Source organism: Tachypleus tridentatus, chromosome 13, assembly GCF_004210375.1.
Source record: "Tachypleus tridentatus isolate NWPU-2018 chromosome 13, ASM421037v1, whole genome shotgun sequence".
In the NCBI taxonomy this organism is placed as follows: domain Eukaryota; kingdom Metazoa; phylum Arthropoda; class Merostomata; order Xiphosura; family Limulidae; genus Tachypleus; species Tachypleus tridentatus.
In genome coordinates, this window is record NC_134837.1 from 236,759,728 (window position 1) to 236,787,681 (window position 27,954).

The 27,954-nt window shown below is 33.6% G+C and overlaps 1 protein-coding gene across 2 annotated transcripts in view; it reads right to left on the minus strand.

The window, feature by feature from the left end:
• The window catches only part of LOC143238968 (uncharacterized), a 63,538-nt gene extending 36,953 nt beyond the window's left edge, over positions 1 to 26,585 (minus strand). The window contains exons 1-7 of one of the 2 annotated variants that reach the window (XM_076479645.1): positions 26,320 to 26,585; positions 17,744 to 17,910; positions 16,152 to 16,332; positions 13,967 to 14,133; positions 12,672 to 12,852; positions 8,881 to 9,022; positions 774 to 2,437 (exon numbers count right to left, since the gene is read on the minus strand). In XM_076479645.1, the coding sequence (XP_076335760.1) occupies positions 774 to 2,437; positions 8,881 to 9,022; positions 12,672 to 12,852; positions 13,967 to 14,133; positions 16,152 to 16,332; positions 17,744 to 17,910; positions 26,320 to 26,397 (2,580 nt within the window). In that variant the 5' untranslated portion in view covers positions 26,398 to 26,585. The remainder of the gene's footprint in view (positions 1 to 773; positions 2,438 to 8,880; positions 9,023 to 12,671; positions 12,853 to 13,966; positions 14,134 to 16,151; positions 16,333 to 17,743; positions 17,911 to 26,319) is intronic. The other variant, XM_076479646.1, reaches the window with a different exon arrangement.
• Between the last annotated feature and the right edge of the window lie 1,369 nt (positions 26,586 to 27,954).

Below are 27,954 nucleotides of genomic sequence, written 5' to 3' on the forward strand. Positions count from 1 at the left end.
ATGCTAACTGTTGAAAAATACATTCTGTTGGTTCTATACATTTATGTCAGACATAAAACTAATGACAAGTTGAAAAACCCTTGTATTTAAACTGATACCAATGACAGAAAAGTTATAATTTTGAAGTAGTAATACTATACTAAAATTGAAAAATCACTTGGTTTTATAAACACAGAGTAATGTTTTATATATACTTATCAGATGTATAAAAGCATCTCTGTGCAATCAGTCTTTGAAGAATAATTATTGCATGCAAAACAATGCAATAAACAATATATAATATTTATACATAATACTTAGAGACAATACAATGAATAAACACGATACAAAATCAAGTGACTTTAAACTACTGACATGAGAAACTTATATACTGTTTTTAAAATGAAGTTTACACAATGTTACACATTTCATTGACAGTTTTTTGCATAGTTACTTGTAAGTTCTTCTTTACATTATGCATCATTACCTTTAAAGTATTAATTTTTAGTCTTAACTCCTAAGTAAATGTTTTGGAACTGTATTTTTCTTACTGGTAGAGAATGGAGATTAATTATAAATAAATTTCATATTAGATAAATTGTGAAGCTTTCATGTTATAATTAGATATCAAGTACAATATGTACACAAACACAAAAATATGAATAAATAACTTTTCTTTCAATTTTGAATTAGGCATGTAATTTTTATCTTATCAATGTCAGAGACATTAAAACAAAATTGCAGATAGCAACTAGCATTTCTGAAAACTGAATATGTAAAAACTATATCCAAACCTGAGCTCTCTTCAAGATGTCACTGTAGAGACTAGTTTTCATGAAACCTGTCATGGAGAAAGTGGATAAGAGGGGTGAAATGGCATTTTTCTCAGCAGAACTTTTCTCTTTTGATCCAATCACTTTACATGCTTCATCTTTCTCTCTTTCAGAATCACTTTCGCTACCATGACTGGAGTTAACATGTGCCATCATACTGCATTCTTCAGCCTTTTCCGATTCACTCACATAATCTGGATTTAAACAAATTTTTGCTTGTTTATTAACGATTTTGTTAGTGGAGGAAAAGGCACAACTTGCCAGAGCTGGATACTCCTCAGGATTCATAATATCTAATTCTACTGCTGGAGAGACCATGAGAGGTTTTGTGAGATCTTGACCTTGCATCTTTGAATAAAGTTCTGTTGTTACTAGAGACACTTTTCCCGTGGGTAAACATTTTCTTTTTTTAATCTTCTTTTTCTTTTTCTTTGTTTTTTCTGAATTTTCTTGTACTGGACCTCCTGAGAACTGGCATCTACTTGATTCATTAACTTCTTCTGATGAATTTTTATTCTGTACGGTAAGAACAACTTTATTTTGTTTATATTTCTCATGGCTATAATGTTTTGAATTTTTCTTTGTAATTCCTTTTTCCCAATTTTCATGATCCACTGGTAGAATCTCTTTAGTATCAACAGCACCTTTTTGCACATGTCTAGAATTATTTGATTTGTCATCATTCGTGACACCATCTTTTAGTGAGGTATTTTGTTTCTGGTGCCTGTTGTCACCTTTTTGTTCCTTATTTCTATCACCAGACAAATTTCTAAACTTATCTTCTTTCTCCTGAACTATAGGGAAATCATGGGTGTGTTTTCTATGAAACTCACTATTTTGGTCTCGGCTAGCTTTCATAATGCTGTTTTCTTTATTTATAAACTCTTTTGTTTTCGATTTCATCATTATGATATTTTCATCTTGTTCTGCTTCCTTAGCAACTCTGCTAGTACAGCTGGAGGCTTTTTTATAAACAACATGGTTTGATTTTATTTCATAATTTTTATTTTGTCCATTAATAGTATCTTTGCCTTCACTTTTACACCTAATCAATTTTGTTTCCTTTGTTGGCTTCTGGTTTGATTCTTTCCATTCAGTGCTTTTAGTTCTATTTATTCTACATTTTTTGCCTATTGACTCTTTTGTTTTTTCATACTCTTCCTTTTTTTCTGAAACATCTTCCACTGACTTGTTTTTTTTATTACACACTTCTTTTTTCTCTTGAGGTTTAGTCTGAAGAATAGCAGAGTAACTGTTCTTTTCCATTTGTGTATTACTTTGAAGAGCTTCTGAATTGGTTACAGGTATTCCTCCATCTTGAACAACTGAAATTAACCTATTCACAGTTTCTTCTAAAGAAGGAAACTCTATTTCTGTATTTTCATTTTTACTGGAAGTTTTTATGTGGTGATGAAAATTCTGTCTCTTGCCTTTCCATTGTTTACTGTGTTTCATTTGTTCACTAGCTATTAGATCTCCAAGGGTAAAGTCAGATCCAGCTTTCTTTCCCTTTGTTCCCTGTTCTTTATTTTTACTTCTCCTATCTCTTTCTTGGGGACTGGAGAGTAATGATAATGGTGTCATCTTGGTATCACAGTGGTCACAAACTTCTGGAACTTGTTTTCCTGAATAAATGTAAATAAGAATTGTTAACTACCTTTTATATTTTGTTTCTACTTAACCCTTAAACACCAGGAATGTTGTAGGTAGTAGCATCAATTGATGATGGCTGCCATTTAAGAGTGAAGAACCTCAACCAGAAAAACTGAAAGCATATCTACATGTACTTCAATAGAAATATGTGGCTTTACAAAAGCATATATACATATACATATCACCAGTGATTATCCAAACACTGATATATAAAGCCTTAACTTGTAATTTTTAATGACTTCTAAACACAATTAAGTAGTACATACAAATATTAAAATATACTCATATAGGTACATACACCCATATATTTATGAATACACCTAATAAATACAGATAATATACATATATTTAATTTATATATAAAGCCAAGAAACAGTGTGATACAACATTTTAAGTATAACAATAGTACATATATATAAAAATATTTTATGAACATTAAGTGAGGTCTAACTTTAAACTTACAATTAGATCTATATTCAAAGTATTTCAAAGTATTGTGTAACATTAATTTTATTAATCAAAAGGGGCCCGGCATGCTCAGGCAGTTAAGGCACTCAACTCATAATCCGAGGGTCATGAGTGTACAAGGGTATACTCCTTTCATTCTGTAAAGATATGTGTTGTTAATACAGATAGAAAATACAAAATTCAAATCAGTAAATGGACATGCCAAATAATGCACAATAGAGACCATATCTGTTGGGTCAACTGCAGTCCAAAACCAGGCAGTATCTGGTGTATTCTGTTCTTTGATAGAAGGAGAGTCCTAACTATCTTCATCACAAGATCAGGGAAGTAGAAGAGAAAAGCAACTTCCATTCCAACAACCAAGACCACTACACAATCATCACCAGGCCACATAAGAACTTGACATCTGAGCAATGGTAGGAGTAGCAAATGCAAACGAGGTGGGTCAACTCCAGTCTGAAAACAAGCAGCAGCAGAAATCCTTTGAACAGCATATGGTGGAAGCCCTCTTCCCACAAACCACAAATGTGAGGGTTTATCTTGGTTAATCATATGCTGATTCAACACCAAACCACTTGAAACTGACCTCTAAGCAGCAGTAGGATATGGTAAGGCCAAAAAGAGGGTAAACTGCATGTGTACTGGAAAACAAATACACAGTAGAGTACTCACCATCTACACTAACATAACACCACCACCCAAATCTCAACTGAATAGAAGAGGTCACATTCAGGAAGAAGCCTCCGTGGTCAGGAACTAGTAAGTCACAAGGACTCCTGTACTACACTAGAAGGTGCAGGAAAACAATGCAGTGGAGAGTCTGGAGGAACCCAATACCTCAAGACTTGTAAATGGTTGACCATGTACACCCTATTTTGAAAAGTAAGTCAGTCTGGTTTATTCAACCAGAACTGGAGTGATGGGCAACAATACTAGCACTGCTTTACTCATGATAGTCCACGAGTTGATGCAGTCTGGGATGAATCTTATTTATGAAGCAATATACTGCAAGGAATTCTCAAGTGGGCTTGTGGAACAGCCCATTTCATCAGTGAGCATTATAAATTTTTAAAGGTCATGGTGCAGATTCAAAGTTAAATATACCTGAACAAGCATTACTCACCACTGAGCAGGTTGGTTGGTTTGGATTTACTGGCACAAAGCAACTAGGCCATCAGCACCAAACAACCAGTAAAAAATGTAAAATTATTATAAAGTGTAAAAATAAATCTAGTTAAACAAAGTAATATCCAAGTTTGGATAAAAGTTTTAAATAGAATTAAAAAGGCCATTGGCATGTAAAAAGTTAAAAACATAAGCAAGCTGTACAGTGTCACCACCACCAATGACATATTCCAACGTCAGGGGATAAACCCATAACAATGACACATCTCTTGTAGTTGTAATGACAGCATGATGGAAAAATGTAGGTTATTGTGACAAAAGTGTCACAAAGGCTACATACTGGTGGATCAGTCAGAGATAAAAGAAGACAATGAGTTTAAATACTGTGATCAATGTGTAGCTTAATTAGGACAACTTCCTTTTTCAGATCCTTAAAGAATCAAGAAGGCCAAAAAACAACAAGAGGTTTGATCTGGAAAAGCTTGTTACAGTGTTGCTCATTCAAACTTGACTGCAACATGGCACATAGATGAGCCTTCAATTCAGGATCATAGTCCACATACAGTACGACAGCACTAGAGCATGCAGATTTAGCTGCAGTTTCAGAGAGCTCATAACAGAGAGAACTGATATTGCCAGGTATCAAGAAAAACTAGATACAAATAGAAGATAGTGCAAAATGGGCTAGCCATTGTTGAATATCAAAGAGATAAAGGTAAAACTAATGCTAAGTAATTCCAAGATCAATAGAAGGCTAAACATTTCAACATGAATAGCACAATCTGTATATTAAGTAGCTTCTACATGATCCAGGACAAAAGAAATAGCATGCAACTTGACAGTGAACACAGAAATTGTAGTGGATCCTGTGAGGAACCACTGAACCACAACAAACCATTGCAGATCCCACAGAGTCACCAAATTTCAAACTATCTATATAAATAGGAATGGAAGAATGCTTCAAAAGATGATCAGCTAGGAGAAGGCAGTACTTTCAATTGAAAGTATCTGCCTTCCTTAGATAACTTAAAGAAAGGTCACAAATAGGGTTGGTAATAAGCCATGGTGGGATGGGTTGATCAGTGGAGACAAAAATGCCATCTAATGACAGATCCAACTCAGCCAGCCAGCTGTGCCCAGATATGAAGGCCCAAAAGAAGAATGTCTATTACAAAAGAGCATAGCCCACTAAAGAAGGACGACACAATCTCAGGTGGGATGCTGTGGTAATGATTGAAGTTTATGGGCATACTGCATATAGAATTGCAAACAACAGAGATGAAGAGGAGGTTTGCTGAACTCAGTGTACAAACACTCGAATGGAAAAGCTTAGAAAGTCCCCCATGCATAGCAAAGGCCCCAGATGGTGAATGGATTATGGCATCTTCAAGGCCAAGGCCCTGGCAGAATCGTAGTCCGGTTTGAAGCAGGTGAGACCAATACAGATCCTGAGCTACAGAACATCAATCCACTCTCCAAGAAGTGGAAGAGAGGACACGAAGGATGTTCATACCCTCATATACTTTACACATCATTGCTTGATGTGAGGAATGAAAATCAGCTTATAGTCAAAGAAGAGTGCCAAGAACTTTGCCCCAGGGACCATGGGAAGAATAACAATACCAAGACAAAGCTCAGAATCATTGGTGTCAAAAGTGTATGTAAACAGTTTTGGAGAAAGAAAAGGTAAAACAATTTGCTGTGGTACACCTTTAGCAAGTGATTGAGGGCAAACTAAAGCTGCCACTTAATAAGCTTTATTCATGAAAGTACATGAAGCAAAGCTGCACTTGCAATTAGTTGGGTACCACCAACACTGGCAAAAAAAGCAAGATCCTGTGGAAAATGTAAGCTAATGGGAATAAAGGACACTGGAGAAGGAAAGGAAAAAAGAATGTTAGTCTCTCCACTAGAAATCCCAGTACTCAATAGCTGGCTGTAAATGGAGGACAAAGGTCCATAATCCAAATGAAACAGCCCTACTGAACCTTAGCCCATAGGAGAGTCACTGCCAAGACTGACAGTACCAAAATCTACTAGCAGTAGATGGATGAGTGGGAATAGATGACAGAAAGAGGACAGAAAGCAGGAAGACATGAGACAGAGAGGAGCAAAGAAGGAGAGACAGTAAACCAGTGATGATATGCAGAGTATGACACCAGTGAAACAAGCATACTAGTGGAATCAGAAGGAAGCATAAGAGATATATGAGGTAAAGGTAATTGATATGTAAGGACATCACACCCCTACCAACTATGGAAAAAATAAACCAAGTAGTAAGTGAAAATGCTGAAAAGAGAAACATGCCACTGTAGACAAGAAAAGCGAATAAGCATCTGATAAAAACCTCATAGGAGAACAGCTGATTACTACAGAAAGAAGATTAAAGAAGGAAAAAAAAATGAAAAAGGGCAGTGTGAAGGATGACAGTAAAACCTAAGCCAAAGAAAAATGAACAAAAGCAAGAAAATCTGAATACTCCACAAAGATTAGGAGACAAAGAAAAGCAATACAGCACAAAGTTATGCCTAGTTATATATAAGGAAGGAAAACTTGACAACTGAGCCCCAAAGTTGTGGTAAGAATAATTTAATATGTAAACTAGAAAGGCAGTCAGTAGGGTACATACCTCCACCATGTAATCATTAATTATATTCAACCCTCAAAAAATATGAAAAGGTGTGCACATGCCTATCATTACCCACAGACACTGATAATGATGTTTGGCAGGGAAACAAGTAATGATATTCTCTACATGTCCACACAGTTTCATCCAAAATCTAATCACTTTTGACTGAGTTGTGTGTGTGTGTGTAGAGAGAGAACTATAATAGTGTGAAAATTTTGTCCCCACGTTTATAGAAAGGGATTTTGTGACTTTGACTTTTGACTCTCAAAAACTAATCACTTCTAAATGAAGTCATGGTTCAAATCTATACCAACTTCCATCCAAATCCAGCCATTTTTGAGAAATTTTGCTGACAAAGACACAAATAAGAACACCAAAATAGAGGAAAAACACTCCTTAGAAACCTACTTACAAAATCATGGAAAAAGGATATGACAGGATCAAGAAAACATGGATAAAACGTGAAGCAAAGGTAGGTAGGAAAAAAAAGCAAAATCCCTTCCATCACAAACGAGAAATGTGGGCAGGGATATATCAGGGACAAGAGAAGGCTCACTCTACATGAAAGATTCCACCACCTACCACACAATAGCCACAACTGCTCACAAAAGATAAGGACAAACCCAATGTCACCATATTTGGCAGGATAGCAACAACAAAGAGGTGATATTTCACAACAGACAAGGAATGTACTGACACTTGTGAAACAATGTCTTCATTAGTATTTCCATTGAAAAACGCCAATACCTAAAAGTTCACAAGCAATAACAATACCAATCATTACACAGAAGCACCAAGTTAAGAAGTGATGACTCTGCTCTACAATATGGAGGGAAATGTTCAATTTCACTGCATTATGCTGAAATAATAAATTAACACAGATTTCTAGATAAATATCAATTTATAACTCTTGTTTATTTCAGAATTGTATGCAAAGCTACATAATGGTTATTTGTATATAGCCTTTATTAATTTTAAAATTAAGATATTAAGAGGAAGGCAGCTAGCCAAGAATAATTGTCATCAACTTTGGGCTACTCTTGTCTGACTGAATAGTGAGATTTGACTATCATTCTTATAGCACATCCATGGTCCCAAAGTGTGCAGTATATATTTTTATTGTCAATGGATTAATAGATGTTCATAATCATGGTAAGAGTATACTAATTACCAGGCCATACCCCACTATTCTATTTCTTGTATTCTGAATTCCAGCTGTATGTTCTTTCTGTGTTGTATTATTTTACATATAAATCTGATTTCTCCACTGTGAAAAATTTGTAATATAAGATATAATAAAATTAATGTGTCATACAGAACACGTATCTTTGTTCTTTCTCAGTGTATTCTTAACCTCTTAATTATTGTTTTCATTTTGTGTGATTTGTTTAATTATTTTCACACAAAATATTTTAGTCTTCACTGATGATGAAATAAGTATCTTAAAATGATGATACATGTATTTAGAAATATTGTTTCCAACTAATCTTCCTTTTTACTTCACCCCTCATAAATATATTGCCAATGTCCCTTTGTAATGTCCTCTCAAAAGAATAAATAGATTATAAAACAAAATACAAAACAATAATCATTTAATGTTAAAAAAATATACAGTGTAAAATCATTGGTATGTTCATTGTTTTACTTTGGATCAATTATCAGATGTATGTTAATTCAAACCATCACTAATAACTGCAATGAAACTTGGAATTACGCTTCTTTGTTTATTAACAATTTGCAACATTGAGATAATTTTTAAGAGTAAAAAAGCATGTCTAACCTCAGTGACATATTTAACCATATTAGGCCTAATTATTTTTTCTTATTGAAGGAAATAATAAAAAGGACTTAAAATCAATTATTAAAAATATTTTTTATTCAATATTAACAAACCTATTGTTTGTTTAGTTTTTTTATCTCAGTGCTAAATTTGCTGAATATTTTTAATATTGTGATAAATATTAAATATAAAAATGATAAATACACTCACCAAGTGTCAAATATAACATTTTTCTGAAGTACTAAACAAACAAAAATTTGCCATAAAAAACATAGAAATGTTGGAAACTGTTTTACATGTAAAGCCACATCAGCCATATATGATAACAAGTATTTTCAAAGCATAAATTCAAAATACACATATGATTGAAATAAACCAATAACAGATATTGTACAAATATATAGCACACAAACCTTGATTTATGGCATTTCCATTATGTTCCACTATAGATTTCTCTGGTCTTAAAGCTTGAGTTTCAGTTTTATCATCAGAATGTTTAATTGCTTTGGATTTATCAGATATATTACGTTTAACTTCACTACACCCAGAAGCATTCTAAAAATGAAAAGAAAAAAAAGTCAAACCTTGCAACATATTCAGCTATCAAGTCACATTATGAGATTTGTAAGTACAATGTAGAAAGAAATTCTAAATCAAAAATTATATAAAACCATGTTCTACCTGTAAATTACAATTCATTATAATCATAATGACAGGTATAAAATGTGTAGTGTAATCACAGCAATATACATATACCACTTGAAAAGCTGACTGAGTTATTGAGATAGCTATTTATAACATTAAATAAAGATTTTGTAATTACCTAAAAAACTTGAAGTACTAGATAATTCCATTATAAACTGAGAAATAAATTGATTTGTAAATTAAACCAGAGGGAGGAAGAAAATGAACCAATGATAGTAACCATCCATCAACTAGTTATTGATATTCATCTATTGCCTCATGAGTTCAGTTAAAGATTATACACACATTTTAACACTAAACTTAAGTCATGCAACTTAGAAGACACAAACATAAAAACTGAACTGAAAAATTAATTTCAGTAATTTTTACTTTACTTGATCAAAATTCATATTGTATGCACCAAAAACACTTCAAAAATCTAAATTTTAAAAACTAGTATAAAAAAGGTAAGTTATTTTGATTATTCTAAATATTTCATCTCATCAGATAATATTTAAATTGATACTTCTTACAGTCAAGAATGGTAAACTAAATATAAAATTATTAACAACTTCTTGTCAAAAGTAATTAAAAACGAGTCATGATTATAAGCCTATACAACCATCTTTATCTAATTATTAATTACTATCTTTTTATTAAATGTATATTATTAGATATTAATAATTGAATAGTTTTTATCATAAGTTTTGGTAGCTAATATGCTGCCATCTTTAGGGAATTCTTAAGAAGTACTATTTTTGATGTTTATACTAGGTCTTAATTCTTCTTTGACCCACTTTACTGGGATCTCTCTTAATAAAGCTTAAATCAACTAACAATTTGGATGTTTTCAAAGAGATATCTAAGAGTTGCTGATTTATATATAAGCTTGATTGAGTATTTTATCAATTATGTGGATGCAAATGGCTTTTTATTTTCTCAGTCAATTCATGCCCACCTTCCCTCTAAAACATTCAGATAGTCAGTTTATTCACGTTCTAATGAAGGAAGGAAAGACCCTATTCAAGTGAAAGTCACACCAGTCTTCCATCAAGAAGACTCAGAACTGAATCCTAGCCACATCCAATACAGAAATAGTTCATCTCAGGATATTTATAATGACAGAAGCAGATTAAATATTACAAATATAGATTAGAAACTAGATAGTGATTAATATATAAACAGAACGCAGTTGGTAATTTATAATGAGAATTAAAATGATCATATGTTTTTCATGCTTCACTAAACAGATCATGAAAACAGCCAATGAATCAAAGTAAGTGAACAAATAATCTTGGCACTGAAAAAACAGTTATGTCAAAAAAATATATATATGATGTAAATATTATCAAAACTGATAATTCTGTTGCAATACAAGTATAGGCTTTGGCCTTTCTTAAAAATTAAGAAAAAATGTGATTAAATAATTGTAAACTTTTTGTTTACATAGTGTTTGTAATAAATTTAAACAGCAGTATTGGACTTCATAGTTAAACGTTTTTATCTGTTATGTACCATCCATAATTTAACAGCAATTACCAAACTTTAACAATAAACTTAATCACTATCTATTAAAATAAACTAACAAATTAGCCTCAATTAAAGCCTTTAGAAGACATCATGAGGTTGGTGCTTAAGTCTTGTGTCCTGCATTGTAAGCTGTTGAAAATAGTGACACATTCCACCTGAATTGGATGCCAGTACATCTCATGTTAACCCCAAGCAATAAAGAGCCATGCTCAATGATGCAACAAAATATCTTAGAAAGTTTTTAACCTGCAGTCTTTAAAGTATGTGTCCAAATCAATAAACAATAGGCAACGTTGTCCTTATAATTCAAATAAGTGAACAAAACATAAAATTGTTTATTCAATAGCATTAAAAAAGGGATGAACAATTATTCATCTCTCTCTCTGGTTTTTTTTAATGTGTATCCACCTGCCATTTAGGTTTTAATTTAGTTTTTCATCAAACTATTTAAACAAACAGTTTAATGTTAAAAAATAGATAAATTTACTTTTTCATTTCATATATATATATATATGAAACTTCACCAAACTAGCATGGTAAAATCCAAGTAATATGTATACTACATGGCCATACTAAATAATACACTACATGGCCAAAAGTATGTGGACACCCAACTATCACACTCATATGTGCTTGTTGAACATCTCATTCCAAAACCATGGGCATTAATATGGAATTGGTCCCCCCTTTGCTGCTATAACAGCCTCCACTCTTCTGGGAAGGCTTTTTACTAGATTTTAAAAGATGGCTACAGAGATTCGCTCCTATTCAGTCATAAGAGCATTAATGAGGTCAGGCACTAATGTCGGGCAAGAAGGCCTGGCTCGCAGTTGGCATTACAATTCATCCAAAAGATGTCCACTGGGTTTGAGAGGTCAGGGATCTGTGCAGGCCACTCAAATTCTTTCACACTAACCTTGGTAAACCATGTCTTTAGACTTCACTTTGTGCACAGGGGCATTGTCATGGTGAAACAAAAAAGGGCCTTTCCTAAACTTCTGCCACAAAGTTGGAAGTACACAATTCTCAAGAATGTCACTGTATGCTGTAGCATTAAGATTTCCCTTCATTAGAACTAAAGATCCTAGCCCAAACCATGAAAAATATACCCAGACCATTTTACCTCCTCCACAAAACTTCACAGTTGGCACTATGTATTCAGGGAGGTAGTGTTCTCCTGGCATCCACCAAACCCAGATTCATCTGTCAGACTGCCAGATAGTAAAGTGTGATTCAACACTCCAGAGGATGCATTTCCACTGCTCCAGAGTCCAATGACAGTATGCTTTACACAACTCCAGCTGACGCTTCACATTGCACATGGTGATCTTATGCTTGTGTGCGGCTGCTCGGCCACCAAAACTCATTTCACGAAGCTCTCAACAAACAGTTCTTGTGCTGACATTGCTTCTAGAAGCAGTTTGGAAGTTGGTAGTGAGTGTTGCAACTGTGGACAGATGATTTTTACATTCTACATACTTCAGCACTCAGCAATTCTGTTCTATGAGCTTGTGTGGCCTACAGCTTTGTGGCTGAATTGTTTCTGCTCCTAGACGTTTCCACTTCACAATAACAGCACTTACAGTTGACTGATGCAGTTCTAGCAGGGCAGAAATTTGACAAAATGACTTGTTGGAAAGGTGGCATCCTAAGATATTGCCACGTTGAAACTAACTGAGCTCTTCAGTACGACCCACTCTACTGCCAATGTTTGTCTATGGAGACTGCATGGCTGTATGCTTGGTTTTATGCACCTATTAGCAATGGGTGTGGCTGAAATAGCCAAACCAACTAATTAGAAGGGGTGTCCACATACTTTTGACCATGTTGAATTTATCTTATAGGAATATTGACTTATTCAATAACATGCCTATACACTTTTCAATGCTAAATTAACTCTCTATAAAAGTGTACAAATCTAATAGCACAAGAACAACTTGTAGAGTCAGAAGAAGCTTCAAGTATTTATAAAAGAAAGCAGGAATCTCACATAAAGTCTTTCTGATAACAACTTGCCAGCTACAGCTTGTTTTCTGCTGGAGTAGTTGTCTACATGGTGCCCTAGTGAACTACTTACAGTCATAACACGTGGGTTTTGTAAATTTGAAGCAGAACTACGCTGTGGCAGTCCTAATGACACAGAATGACTCTTGTGCTTTCCTCCAGAAAACCTTTGGGAAAGGTATCATTACAGTTTTAAATTAGAGTAAATCTAATAACACACTTAACTCAGTATTGGATGTTGCACAACTATCTGTTACAATAAAAACACATTTGTAAAATGCCATACCTAAGGTAGAATCAGGCAATGTAAGATGTATCAATGGTGTACACTCACATGTTAAGTGAGTAAAATTCTCTTAACCCTTTCTCACCTAACAACCCATTTAAAATAAATATTTTGTACAAACACATAAATTGTTGTTGAAGTTCACATCTTTTATGTAACTATGTTCTGTGCAGAGTTTCTTTAGAACTTTTCAAACAAATAAAAATTTGGAGATTTTTATAACAATGTTTACTAATCACTGAAAACAACTCAAATCGAAAAAAACACAAAACTGAAAGTTTAAAATACCTTTTGTACATGTAATTTTTATCAACTATAACTATTAATAATCTGTTTTTTCATCTTGTAACAATGAAATTTCAGTAAAAATGGTACAGATGAAGTCACATATTAAAAAGTAAGATGGGGTGTGTTATTACATGTACTTCATCCATAATCTTTTAATCAACATTACATTTTCAGTTTGCAAATAAAATTACGGTACAAAGTACTTTCAGTGTGATAAAAGGCTTAAAGCCCAAAAATACATATGAGAGAAAGCTATGTCTAGCATGCATTTAATGGATTTTAGAAAATATATTATGCAAATCCTCTATACATAAAAATCAGTTAACAACACTATCAATTTAACATAAGTACAAATACTGACAGTAAGTGAATTAATCACTTTTAAATGTTCCAAGATAAATAACTTCTTCATCAACTATTTAATATGTAAAACCTCAATAAAAATAAGATATATGATCAATTAAATTATTATTTTAATTGACTGAAAATCATAACTTTCTATTTCACTAAACCTAACTTTCCTATGAGGATTAATTTTGGTAATTCTTTAATTTTATATAAGATGACATTACAAATGAAAATGAGGTATATTTATAAAATAATAAATACAAATATTATTGAGTAAAACTCATTTAATGTTGACTTTGATATGTGTTTTTAATTATCACATGTTCTATTTCAATACAAACAAATTTTTCATATCTCACCTGCCACCCACTGAAGCTGAGCTAGATAACCCAAGTGAATTATTACTGGCTATTTTTACTTTGTTGTGATCTTGCTCTTCATTAACAAAGGATTTTCCCTTAGCACTAGATGTCACTTTAAGACTTCTTGGAATAAATGGAGCAACATCTGCATTTAAGGTATATTTCTGGAAAATTATATCCACAATTATTTTCAAAAAAGTGAGAAACTGTAAACTGCACTTGCAAAAGAAAACATAAAACCAGAAGACTACATTAAGAATAAAAATCTTCAAACAAAAATTCATGAATGACTTTAGAAAGTACAAGAATGCACATATGTACCAGTAAACAGTTATATGTGGAATAATAAAGAAAAAATAACATATGAAATATATTTATGTTTCTTTGCTTCTTTTGTTGGTAATCACAGTATGAAAAACCTGCATAAACAGTCACTTATGACAATTTTCTAGTACTGAATTGTACATGCACATTAAGTTTTGGTTTTGAATACATATTTCTTTACTATTAATAGTTTCTATTTTATTTTTGAAATTCCTGCTGTTTGGCAGACTTCAAATATTGTTTAGTTAGTAATATTCAATAGCTGTAATTTTAATTATTATAAATACTATGTTCAGTCATCTAATATACATAAAAGTCAGCTGTCTTTTGGTGATGTTCCATTCATCTCTGTCATTTGCAACAAAACTATGAGCTGATATTGTCTTAAGCATTTATATAATACTTCAAACATTCACAAGGGCCAACTAAAATTCTATTTCAAATTGTTTCACTTTCTAGTTTATGGATATATGCAGCTTGTTATAGACTTTTCAAAGTCTTTTAATGAGTCTTAAAAAATCTAATTTAAATGTTAGTGACCATAATTCATGTGTTTTGATTTGATTTTTGCAAACTTTCTAAGTTTTATTAATACTATTTTCAACAAAACATCTTTTTTCCTTTCTTTCTCCCAGATGTATTGTCATTAATCTTAACTGATGAAGAAACAAAATTATTTTTTGATGTAAATTCTGTAATAGAATTTTTACCATAAATTTTAGGCCTGTTGGTTTAGGATGTTTCATCTTCTTTTCATGTTTAAATTTTAATTTCTACATTATATGAAATAATTTGAAATATACTAATCTGTGATGACAAGAAAACCAGCTTGTAGAGAAAATCATATATTTAAAAAATGGCTGGTATGGGTAGGGAAAGCACTAGTAGAGGAACAAACAACGTTTCAACCTTCTTCAGTCATTGTCAGGTTTGTGAACCTAGCTGTTCCTAATTTAACACTGTAAGACTAGAGAGAGGGCATCTAGTCATCACCACCCACAACCAACTCTTGGGCTACTCTTTTACAAATGAATAGTGGGACTGACTGTCACAGCTGAAAGCACGAGCATGTTTGGTATGACTGGGATTCGAACCTGCAACTCTCACATTGCGAGCGAAGTGCTCTAACCACCTGGCCACCTGCTACCTTCAAACTTAAGAAGAGAGTTTATAGTATGTAGCCTTAAACTGATTTAGTATATGGTTAAGAAATATGGCCAACATGGAAACTGTATGCAAATTTTAATGCAAGTGTGGTTTTAAGCGCAATATTTTTCTCAAATGCAGTATTATGTTACCAAAACTGGCCAGGATTCTTCCTCTGTATCATCTGGATTTGAAAGCAAAAGATCAAGAGCAAGAAAACAGAATCACGAGAGAACAAGATGAAAAGAGAGAAAATTCTGAAAATTTTACAACTTTTCATAACAAAGGAAATTAGACATTTCACAAATCATAGGTTACATATATTTCAACCAATGATCTACAAGTAATTTGAAATCAAACCAGTAAAGGCATAAGTTACTTTCCAAGGTTACTTTCAACCTTGAGACTAAGGACAAAAGATGCTGTACATGGCCTTTACCTTTGCAAAAAGATGAATACTTGTGTATTGTTTTGAGATACCTGGTCAACAAATTTGTGATCAGGAAATAGAAAAGAATTTTATTCTAATTAAAAAAAAGAGTGGAATTTGAGTCACAACAAAACAGCTGCTGCTATTCTCCTACACTATATGACTACTTTAGAACTAGTTTGATATAAATAACTGCAGAGTGAATTTGAAATAACAAAGTTAAATCTCAACAATCCAATCAATCACTAACATTAATTACAAAATAGAAATAACAAAACTCACATTTTGATTAATTAACAAAGGTTTAACAGCTGGAGAATATTCACTCCTGGAGTAATGCTCTGGACTGTTTCCATATGAAATTGTTACATTATGAATCTCTGCATCTTGTAATTGTGCATTAGGGTTACTCTGTGTTGGTATTAATGAAATAGATTGGTTCTTTTGCTTCTTTGAAGTGTGCCTACAAAAAAACATTTTTTTTTCTTATATAGATTTCTAAAGCAAATTTCTTATAGCTAGAACATCTACAATTTAGATGTTTATACTAAGAAAAACAAATTGAACAATGTCAAAAGAAGTTGTTTTTTTTGTTAGGAAATAAGCATGGCACCAATTGTGTAAAAGTTATTTGTTATGCTTTAAAAAATTTACAAAAAAGTACTATTTATCAACAAAAACACTTTGTAAAGTGACTATTAATAACTCCTACAAGTGTACAAGCTTTAGGAACATAAAATGGAAGATTGAGTGTCAGATTTCAGAACAACTAACATTTTAATTATTTTTTCAATGATCATAGAATGACTAGCTTTGACACAGCACTGTTATCATGTTTTTAAGCTCTTGTTTTTAAATACAAAATAACAACAGCTTACCCAAATTTAATGAGAAATATAATGCAATATAATGCACAATTATTTCAGCATTTAACATCTTGTTTTTGTTACTCTCATGAAATTTTTAATGTAGTATCTGTTTCTTGGGAACCATCACACTACATAATTAGCTTTGAATAGAAAAAGATACAACTGAGAAAATAAAATATGCATCTTATGAAGATGGATGAAAACAACAGAGATTTTCAGTAAAGACATTTAAATATTATATTTATACAGTATGAAAATAAATGTATAATTATACAATAATCAGTTGTACTGTAGATGATTTTTGGAGATAATTCACAATGTTTACATTAAGTCATCATAAAAAATCATGAGGCAAAATATTTGTTGCAAGAAGAGACTTAGAACAATTGATACCAGTGAAAAAAACCCAAAAAACATGCATAATATATCTGTTCAGAAGTTGGAGACATATATAGTAATTTTTGGAAATTAAAAAGGTTACAATTGATAATTATTAATTTCAATAATATTGTCACAGAGCTGTATCAAAACTCCAGTTAGCCCATTTCAAATGTTTTGTTGAAGCAGTATATGCAAGATCAGTGAATCGGCATAAATTTACAAATAATCAAAATCTCTATCACTAGTATCAATGCATATGTGGCATTAAGGTCCTGTTAAGTGTATCTGGTTAACTATAGTAAAATTAGTGTATTTATTATCAATGTGGTATTTTATTAACTTCTGTAGACAAATTATAGTACTTTTATGGACCAAGTTAAGGTGTAGTTATGATAAACTTCCCAACTTGACCAGTGATATCTGCCACGTATATACTTACAAATGCATTGCAGTGAAAGCAAGAAGAAAATGTATGAAGAAATTAATTAATTAAAAAACTGAAAGTAGTTCCACTGTCCAAGATGCCCATACAACACAATGAAGTCCTTTGTATGTAAATACAAAACATGCTATTCTTTTTTGATTTATATATAAATTCATAAACATAATTTTTCAATGTCTCACCTGGTTTTTAATGAACCAGAGGTCAATGAATCCAAGGAACTGTAATTTGCTGACTGCATTAATTGGGTTTCATATTCCATACTATTAAATACTTTGTTGTCAACACCTGATGGCATCTTAAATAATACTGGAACAAAAGGTTCAACATCTGGGCTTAAAGTAGAATTCTGAAAGATAATACTAATTTTTTACATAACCATAACAAGCTAATTGTTAAATGAAGCCACAGAAAATATGTATAATTAATTAGCAATAATTTAACAGCTTAAAACACAATGTCTTGTTTTTCAATTTTTATCTACTTTACATACATCAGATTTCCATTTTATATAATAGTAAAAGCATTCAAGAAGTCTACCATAAATATGCAGTGAATAAACCTTCTATAATGGAACACTAATGTTTAAAAATTTACTTTTTCTATTTCTAATACCATGGGCAAAACATAGATATTCAACTGATTCAAACTTATTACACCTATAAACTTGTCAGTGTTTGCAGAGTAAATAACTATGTCTAATCAAAATCCACTTAAAAGATCAATTTTAAAGTTTATACAAAAAGTTGCATCATAGAAAATGATTCTAATGTACAAACACTGGCCCACTAAAACACCTCCTTCACATTCTCAAGTTAATAACTTATGGTATTTACAACTGATGCTAAATAATACTTACCCCTTTCACACTTATAGCTATTACTCAACCATCAGTGTGTTTTCCTTTGCCTACCTAAACATTGATCTGATTTTTCTTTATTTGCCCCAGTCTTTTATACCCCATTCAACTGCCCTTGGCAATATTTATCCTGTGATATTTTTCTACCTAAGTCAATGCACCACCTATCCCGGTACTTTATATAAGATCCTTGTTCAGATAATGTTATAACTTTTTGAGACTGACTCAATTCCAGTCTATAACAATGGCTCTTAGTTGTAAGGAAGAGTGGAACAGTGTGAGAGAGGTAAGTATTATTGGAAATACATTTCCAATTTAGGAAAATGTTAACTTTCAAACATCTCCACTCCTACTTATAGCTAAAACCCCATATTTATAAGATAGAGGAGCCAGTGAGAACCTTATTCATACAGAAAGCATCTGCATAGACCATGGATGTGTTGATATAAGATTGGCAACCTAGTGGGGGTTCTGCACAACATCCAAAACTGATTTCCTGCATCATAGGTGAAATTGTACATGAGTGAACATCACTATAAGCCAGTCCCTACCACACAGGCAAAGTTCCATTACTGAGGGTTGGAATTAAAGATTGGTGGATATGGCAATTGGGTTGCAATATTATATGAACATACATACATTATGTTGGAGTGGATCTTAATCTGAAACCATAGTATGTTGCTTTTCTAGCCACCAGAATCATACGAATGTAAGCAAAACCAAAGTGGAAAAACCTTCTCCTCCATCTATAGAAGTCTGAAATACAACACCCCAAGCTTGAAATGACAAAATCATATATGCCTTATTCAACCAAAAGAAGCAAAACTCATTCAGTCTGGAATTATGAACATATATTCTCTCTCCCCAACTGTGCGGGCAACATACATTCGACATATTTTAGAATTATGGGGAAAACATGGAACAACTGTGTTCAACCAAGATGGGACTACTCTAATTCAGAATAACAAAAGACAGTGGATCCTCTTCCATGAACAATGCACTGAACCCATGCTGATCAAACAGAAGAGCCATGCACACCCCAACCAGATAGCCAAGCACCAAATTTGGACCTGTACTATAAGTACTTTCCTGCACAAGCTGGTGCTTTTTTTACTGGCATTTGGGGGACTGGGTAGGAGGAGTCCCCAACTTTGCTTTTTCCTGAAAAATGGCAGAATTCACTCTGAAACTGTAAGAAAAACACCTGTGCACCACCCCAGAAACTATAAACTTGGTGTGGAAAGGACTTCTTAGCTCCACAAGTAGAATCTTGGAGACAATGCACATGGGGAAGCCCTAATGCAATAGATGAACTAACCTCAGTTATTTATCTCTAATTACTAGCAGGGATGGGGAAGATACCTTTATGCTTTACCCATGATAGCACATAAGTGGCAGCCCATCAGAGAACAGTAATACCACCTGGTCAACTCTTAGGTGGTCTTTCAAATTTCTCTAAAACCCATTCAGGCTAATCATCAATCACTCCAGTGACTTGAAACTGAAGATTTAGATTGATAATTTGGAGAAATGTCACCACCAAATATAGTATAATGTGTGACAAAAATCTCTATCTGGAAAAACAGACCATACCAAGTTGTTCACTCTAGGCATGGCAAGGATGGGCAGCTATTCCCTTCTGCTTTAACCATGCAGTCCATGGGTAGTATGGTCTGGAATGAACATGTTTACAAAACAATTACTGTGAAGTAGATAACCTTCCAGTGATCTTGTGGAACATCCTTTCTCGACAGTAAGCATATTATGTCATGAATGAGAGCTTGCAACTCAACATGGTTTACAGTGTAGATTTAAAAAATACCACATCAGGTACCACTCACCACTGACCAGGATTCATGTGACAGACAATGAAATAAGGGTCTCTGAAAGAAAAAATAAAACATTAAATAAACTATATTAAGAATGTGGCACTGAAGTCTGAAAAATGACTACAAGCAAAATGATTAAGTTCTGACTAGAAGGGCACCGTAAGACGATGTAGACAGTAGGAGAGGAACTTACAAGGAATGTTCAACAAATTAGGATATAAAATCTCCTACACAGGAGAACAGTAAGATGTAGGATCACATGGAAGGATGACTGAAGCAAGTCCAAGAAGAAGAATGGTATAAAAGAATAAACCATTTGAACCAAAGGGTGAATGAACCCATTAGGTAAAATGAGAGAGTAAAAATCAAAATGTAATGATGATTGCCAAGGGATAAAGAGAGGCAGAATAACACATCCCAGAGGTAGCAATAAAAGGCCTTAGAAGAGCAAAGAGCCTTGACCAGACACTTAAACCTATATGGATGTAGTAAATGGTAAAGAAGGAACAGCCCTTCCTGGTGTTCCAATGACCAATCTATGTTAAAGGTATAAAGTGCCAGAACTAGTTGATAAGGTACAGGCAATCAAAAGAGATGAAAATTGTGCATAGGCCTGTAACAAAGGCATCCACATGTAGACACCCCAACTGAAGACAAACCTTGAAAATGAGGGTATCTAATGTCCACTCTATAGGATATATTCAGACAGGGTGAGAAAGATGACCCATGACCAGATGGAAAGCACCCTGCATAGGAATTGTTAAATGTAAATGTGAAGTGCATGGTCCCAGTTGAAAAGATCCAGTGACCAAATAGATCTCTAGATCAGTAGAACCCATAATGGGTGATATGTGCCACCACTGTAGAATTGGCAGAAGAAATTATCCCCAGACAATGTTGGAAAAGAAAAGGACATAATGACCAAAATATGGACAGAAGTTCAAGAACAGCAGTATGCAAACTACTGAAGTTTGAGACCATTGGTCTGAAGCATTGTACTCAATGAAAGATGTAGATCCCAATTTGGGGAAGGAAATAGTACACCTGTCAACATGTGGGCATTGTTCCAGCCATCAATGCAGATAGTTTTGTAGGGAAGACGGAGAAAGGAAAATTGGTGAAGAAAGAGGATAATCCTGATTAAGGTTCTATCATTTGTAAAATGCCCTCTGAAAAGATCATAAATGGGGATTCCTCACAAGCAGTAAGTGACTAAGCCAAGAGTGTATGGTGAACAAAAATTCCATTAAAATAAGTCAAGTAGAAGAAGGCAATGCTCAAGAGACATTCAAATTAAAAAAGAGTTACAAATGGACAAAACAGTAAGTGGGTCAAAGAAAGACTTTTACATGTTAACCAACCACCCAACTTTAGCTGCTAAGTAAGAGTGGTCAATTCCAATTCAGAAGAAGCCAGAAGGAATAAGTTGGCCAAATAATAATGAAAGTACAGTTCCTGAGCAGGGAGATAATGTGTAAAAGCCCAGACAACTTTACCAAACACTTAAGGTGTCAAAGTCTGAAGGGAAGAACTGAAAGTGATTAACCAATCCCAAAGAAATAAACTGAAAAGAAGGATGAAGAGGTGATATTCTCATATGAGGTAAGCATAGAAGATATCCCCAACCCATGAGAAAACACCTGTCTCAAATAAAAAAGGGCTCTAAGATGAATATTGATAGGAAGATGTTGAAGTAAGTACAGTCAATTACAAGCTACTAAACTTTTGTCATCTTAGGAGCAACAAAAGGGTACAAAGAAAAACCTCAGGTAGGACAGAAAAAATTTTGATTACCAGATGCCAGAGCAATTACTAAACTGCCTCTGACAAAATAAGAAAATAAGTAACTAGAAATGGTGAATTTTTTTGGGTGTGTGGAAGCAAATGACATTTTGACAGAGACAAATTTCTATAATATTTGTGAGAGTGGAAGTTTAGTGAGCCAACAACACCTGAGGTCCAATACTTTCCAGAACTATATAAAAAAAACCTAATGGAGACTATACTGATAACCCTAAGATAAATTGATGGTAAATGGACCCAAGCCAATGTAGCATCATGAACCCAACAACAAAGAAACCACATATGTAAAACTAAGGGAAACAAATAATTTGAGAATTGTCCCCCAAAGAAATAATAAGAAACCTAAGAACCAATGGGAGGAAAAAGAGAAATAAGATGAGTTCCTCAGAGGGTGTAGTGTGCTAATCCCTCCCATGTAACAGCAAGGATAAGTGATCAGCAGAAACCTGAATATTAGGGGAGGGAGGAAAAACTAAATGTAATAAGGAAGAAGTAGGTGAATAATAGTAAAGTGACATACAGAAAATGTTACAAGTGCAAAACAAAATTCTGTGAAGACTAAATTTGGCCTAGGAGACTCCACAAGATGGGAACAATAATGATCAGCAAATTCTGGAGATGAAAAATGATGAACAAATCCCTCTTTAACCAGCAAAGATTCAGGACTGTTAGTGGAAATGTGAAAAAGGCTGAGGATAAATTATGTACCATGTAATGTTTGATCTTGTGAAGTATAAAGCAAATAAATCAATCATTGGGTCACCCACACTGGAGGCATGTAACCCTCAATGTAGTTGTGTGAACTTCAGACTTCATATCACACAAGGGTTACACCAAACACAAGCCCAGAAAAAACATGACTTGAATGAACTGATAAAAACGAATAGCATAATCTAGTGAAATAAATCAAGATGAAAATTAACCATTTTGAGACGAAAACAAAATCAAACATGCAGCAATAAAGAAACAAAAGAGCATGTCCAAACTCAAGTGCTGCCAAACAAGAAAAGGTTCAGGAGAGAAGTGTAGAGGGAACCACATGCATCATGTGATCATGTCATGCTCCTATTGGTTAAGATATGATGCAGGATGGGTTGTATGAAGGAGGGATGTGAAAGTTTTGTGACATGCATAAACAAAATATAAAGTACAGCACTGAACAAGAACAGCTTATCTTGTGAAAGTATGTAAATACCATATCAATATTAAACCCAGATGCTGTCTTTCAGACATCATAACTACTATGCCAGAAGCAAGAGCTTCTGAATAGCTTGTTGTACCATATAAGATTATGGCTGCCTCCACAGACTGAAAAAGTTGGACAAACCAGGAAGAGCCACAAAAGCAGAAAACTGGGTGTAGCAGTCAATCTGGTTGGAATAAATCATATCTCATACCCTAGGTAACATATGAAGCAGAAAAAAGATTTAGAGTTGTAATCCCATCCTGTCTTGAAGGAATGCACCTATTACCAAAAGCTAAAGATGAGTTACTGAAGACCAAATTGCCAGAAGTTGGGTGACTAAATTAGACTAATCTATCAATTAGTTAGTTTGTTTGTTTGTTTTTGAAATTTCATGCAAAGCTACATGAAGGTTATCTGCACTAGCCATTACTAATTTAGTAGTGTGAGACTAGAGGGAAGGCAGCTAGTCATCACCACCCACTGCCAACTCTTGGGCTACTCTTTTACCAACAAACAGTGGGATTGATCATCACATTATAATGCCCCAACAGCTAAAAGAGCAAACATGTTTGGTGTGACAGAAATTTGAACCCATGGCCCTCCGATTATGAGTCAAATCCCTTAACCCACCTGGCCATGCCAGGCCTCATCAATTAGAGTAGCAAAATTAGAACCAATCCAACAGGGAGAATCTATAGGATTAAGACAATTAACCTGCTACCACAGGCATCACCAATGTCACATGACAAACTAGAAAGGTGATCAAATAGAATTCATCCCAAGAAAGGAAGTCCAATATTTTAAAACAAAAGGGAGGCCTGAACCACATGTCACCATGATGAGAAACACAAGACATTGATAGAGATGACAAAGAATGACAGAACACAACCTCCTCTCTACAAAGATACAACAGCTTACAGGAATAAAAACTCTAAAGAACTAGCAAGACACTCTCACTACCCACAGACCAATCAAATACAGATAACCCTAGAACTAAGTTTCAAATCCCAATGAACCACAGGAAACAGAAGCCTTTTTAGCTGGGTGGAAAACAGTGGTGAAGATGTGAATCAAATAGCTCATTTTGACTCATGGACCTGCAGTGCTCCTTGACCCATGGTGAAAGTTTCCACACATCCATAAATTGTTTGTAGCTGAGTCCCCCTCCCAACCTTTGAAGGTACACAATAATTACCAATGCTGCTGGTGATACTACTGAGTAGTAAAAACATTTGATACAGACAGAACCTATTCTGGCTACCAATGTACTGAAGGGTTTATGTCAGAGGTCAAGACTCACAAACAGGGCTAGAACTATGACTCTCTGCAGGAGACAATGTAATTCAAGACTCCAGCAACAACAGGAAGGAATGTAAAAGCCAAAATACATGCTAATAATGGATCCAGCTAATCATTAATGAGGTTGGTGATTCTTAGAGTCTTCTAAGGTGCAGATAGCCTAGTTGCTTTGCACCATAAAATACCAAACCACCCAAGAGTCTTCTAAGAAAGTGAAATGAAATAAAATATTGAATTTTTGAGTTATAAGTCAGTAGACTTACTGTCCTATCAAGAAACATAGAACTATTCAAATGAACTACAAACTCTACCTTAAAACCCCAAAATTCAAGGAGCAAATGTATTAATCAAGATTTGGAAAATACCTACACCTATTCTTCATGTAACTGAGATGTAAATCTTCCAGGATGAATAAAATATCCATGTATGGATAAACAAAACACTAAAATTCACTTCCAAGCTATACAGCTATCAAGTAAAGTGCATGCTCAAGAGCAACAAGGAAAATATCAAAAACATAAGATAATCTAAGAACACTGAGCATGGTCTAGTGGTTACCATGACCGATTGTTCATCAGCAGGTTCATCTTTGGTATTCCTTTACTGTAGAAACAAAAACAATCAACACTTTATGTGTGTCATAAAGATGAAAATTAAATCACACTACTCTGTGAGACAAAAGCCATCAAACAGTTTTTGGTGCATTGTGTCAACTACCTATCTTCCCTCTAGTTAATGAGTTCACAATTAGGGTCAGCTGATGCAAATGAATCTTAATATTAGTTTTGATCAAATATTCAAAACATATAAACATTTCTAATTATATCCACACCCTCTTTCTTTTATCCAAATAACAACAGTAATATCTTCAAATAGTTACCATATTTTATAAAGCAAAATTTCCCTTTATCAAATTAGTAATCACAGACTCTTGAAGAACACCAATAAGTTGGCTTTTTTTCTGTTACTATTATGAACATATTTTTGAAGTTCTTGATTTTATAAGTTACACATAACTTTGATAGGCCTAATGTAACAGTCTTTGGAAATGTAACTTGAGTTTATAATTTTAAAAAAGCACCAAACCATGGTGCAGTGTTGGGTGGTCTTTGCTGAGATGCATATACCTGCTAGTACCACTACTGGTCACCTAAAAGTTTGGTTCTAAATCTATTTCCATGAATTTTTATGTAACCGATCTACAACTTGAAATTTAAATTTACTACATCATATGAATAATTTTGACTCAACTGTTGCTGTAGCAATTTTGCAATCACTGCAGGTAGAAAAATGCCAATTTACCATTAATTATAAACCATTTTAGTAGAGGTTTAATGATGGCACTTAACAAATAGATGAGGAGTGTCCCAACTTTCTGAACATCACTGTCAAAACTAAAAGCATTCTAATTTAAGTAAGCCAAATTTTAAAAACATGTAATTGCATTGTACTGTGAATTTGTAGTTACATCTCTTTGCAAGATCAAATGAATGAAATATATATACATATATAAATGTCCTAATTTAGGATTACTAATACCAGTGTTAACGTTAATGTATTGTAATAATACTACAAGAAACAGACAGTAATACTAATAACATCTGTGCTAGTGAGTAATGCTCGCTATTATAATAGTGAGTACGTAGCTGTACTACTATTAATATCGATACGTAATTACTCCAAGATTTGCAAGGTAAGACGATTATTGACAAGTAGGATCTTAATCTAGGGTACATTAAAACAGGTCTATCATTGTCATGATGATACGTTTTATGTACATACTACTACCAAATTAATTTTCTGTTCCACGATTTCTCCAGCGCGAATCGAGGATTGTTTTTCATTAGCTGAAGTCATCATTCATGAGGTAAAACGTTGATTTGAATCGATTATACCTAATTTACTTAAAGAAAATTGTCTCGTAGATGTTGTAGAACTTTATACACACTGACAACAATAAAAATGAACTTTTACTGCGAAGGTCAAATTTTGAGAAACATGCCTCACATCTATTAATAAGAAGCTGCCATGTTTACATTGCAAGTGGTGACATCTCCCGTGATTACAATAATAAAATATCTTTCCCTTAATTTCATCTTATATTTTCTATAAATATCATTATTGGGATTGTTTTACAGAACATATGAAAACATAACTTAAAAACAAGAACAGTAGTTTCGATTTTTGTTAAACTTATTTAATTCTAAGGAAGAATAAGAAACCATCAGGCTCAACTAAGTTATCCCTTTTACTTTAAACTGTAAATAACATGCATAACTTAAATAAATCCTTAATTTTCTATTCTCTTTTAAATTCTATTAAGGTGTAATTTCTATTATTTGAGTTCGATGCTCGCTTTGTTAGTCAATATGGCATTCTGCAACCCCTTCGAATTGACGTCCTGTGCGAATGCATTTCTCGCACTACCCACGTAACAGCCCTGCTGAAGCCAATAGCTCGTTTCATAGGTGAGTTACCCTGCTATTCAAATAAAACTGTTTTAACTGGAAGTTAACCACCTAACTAAATTAACCGAATCAACTCACAAAACTCTTAAGAACAACGAAGCTGCTTTAGCAATATTCCTAGACTTAAAGAAATGTTTCGACTCTATGTGGAACAATGCCCTTAGATACCGTTTACGCAATATGAAAGTAAATGACATAATCCTCAGATGGACATCTAATTTCCTTAGCAATCATACAGCTTCAGTCTAAGTTTACGAAGCTATCTTAAAACCATTTAACATTAGAGTACGAGTCACTTAAAGCTCCGTTATCTCACCAGCCTTCTGTATTATTTTTGTTAATAACATCTCCTTTTTTAACCTAACATACCCATACTTCTCGTAGTGTGTCGACTAAATTGTTATTTGGAGCTTTTAGCGAAACCTCCTAATAGCAGCTAGTAGAATACAAATATCTCTTAGCCCTAGTTTAACTGTGCAACAATTGTAGGGAAATTCTTAACCCACTTAAATCAACAGGAATTATATTTTGACATAGCTTTAATAAACATTTCTAAAATGTTAAAAAGTAAAACTCGAATTAAACGATATCGAAATAAAATTATGCCTCACAGCCAAATTTCTAGGCATACTCTTCACAGCCGTTTTACATGGGCTGAATATTTCAAGTACATACACAAATCTACCAGCAAAAGTATTGCACATTTGAGGTTAATTGCAGAAATAAACAAAGGTTGCAAGCCACAAATAATAATAAAGATCTACAAATCTCACATACGTCCACTAATAGAGTGCGGGTGCTAAATCACCTTCAAAATATCCAGCAATATTAAGAACAAGTTACAACTTTAACAGAACAAAGTTCTTAAACTAGTCTTAAGACTTCCCAATGTAACTCACACATATCATGCGATACACAAAGAATATGCGACGTCCTTAGCATTAAAATA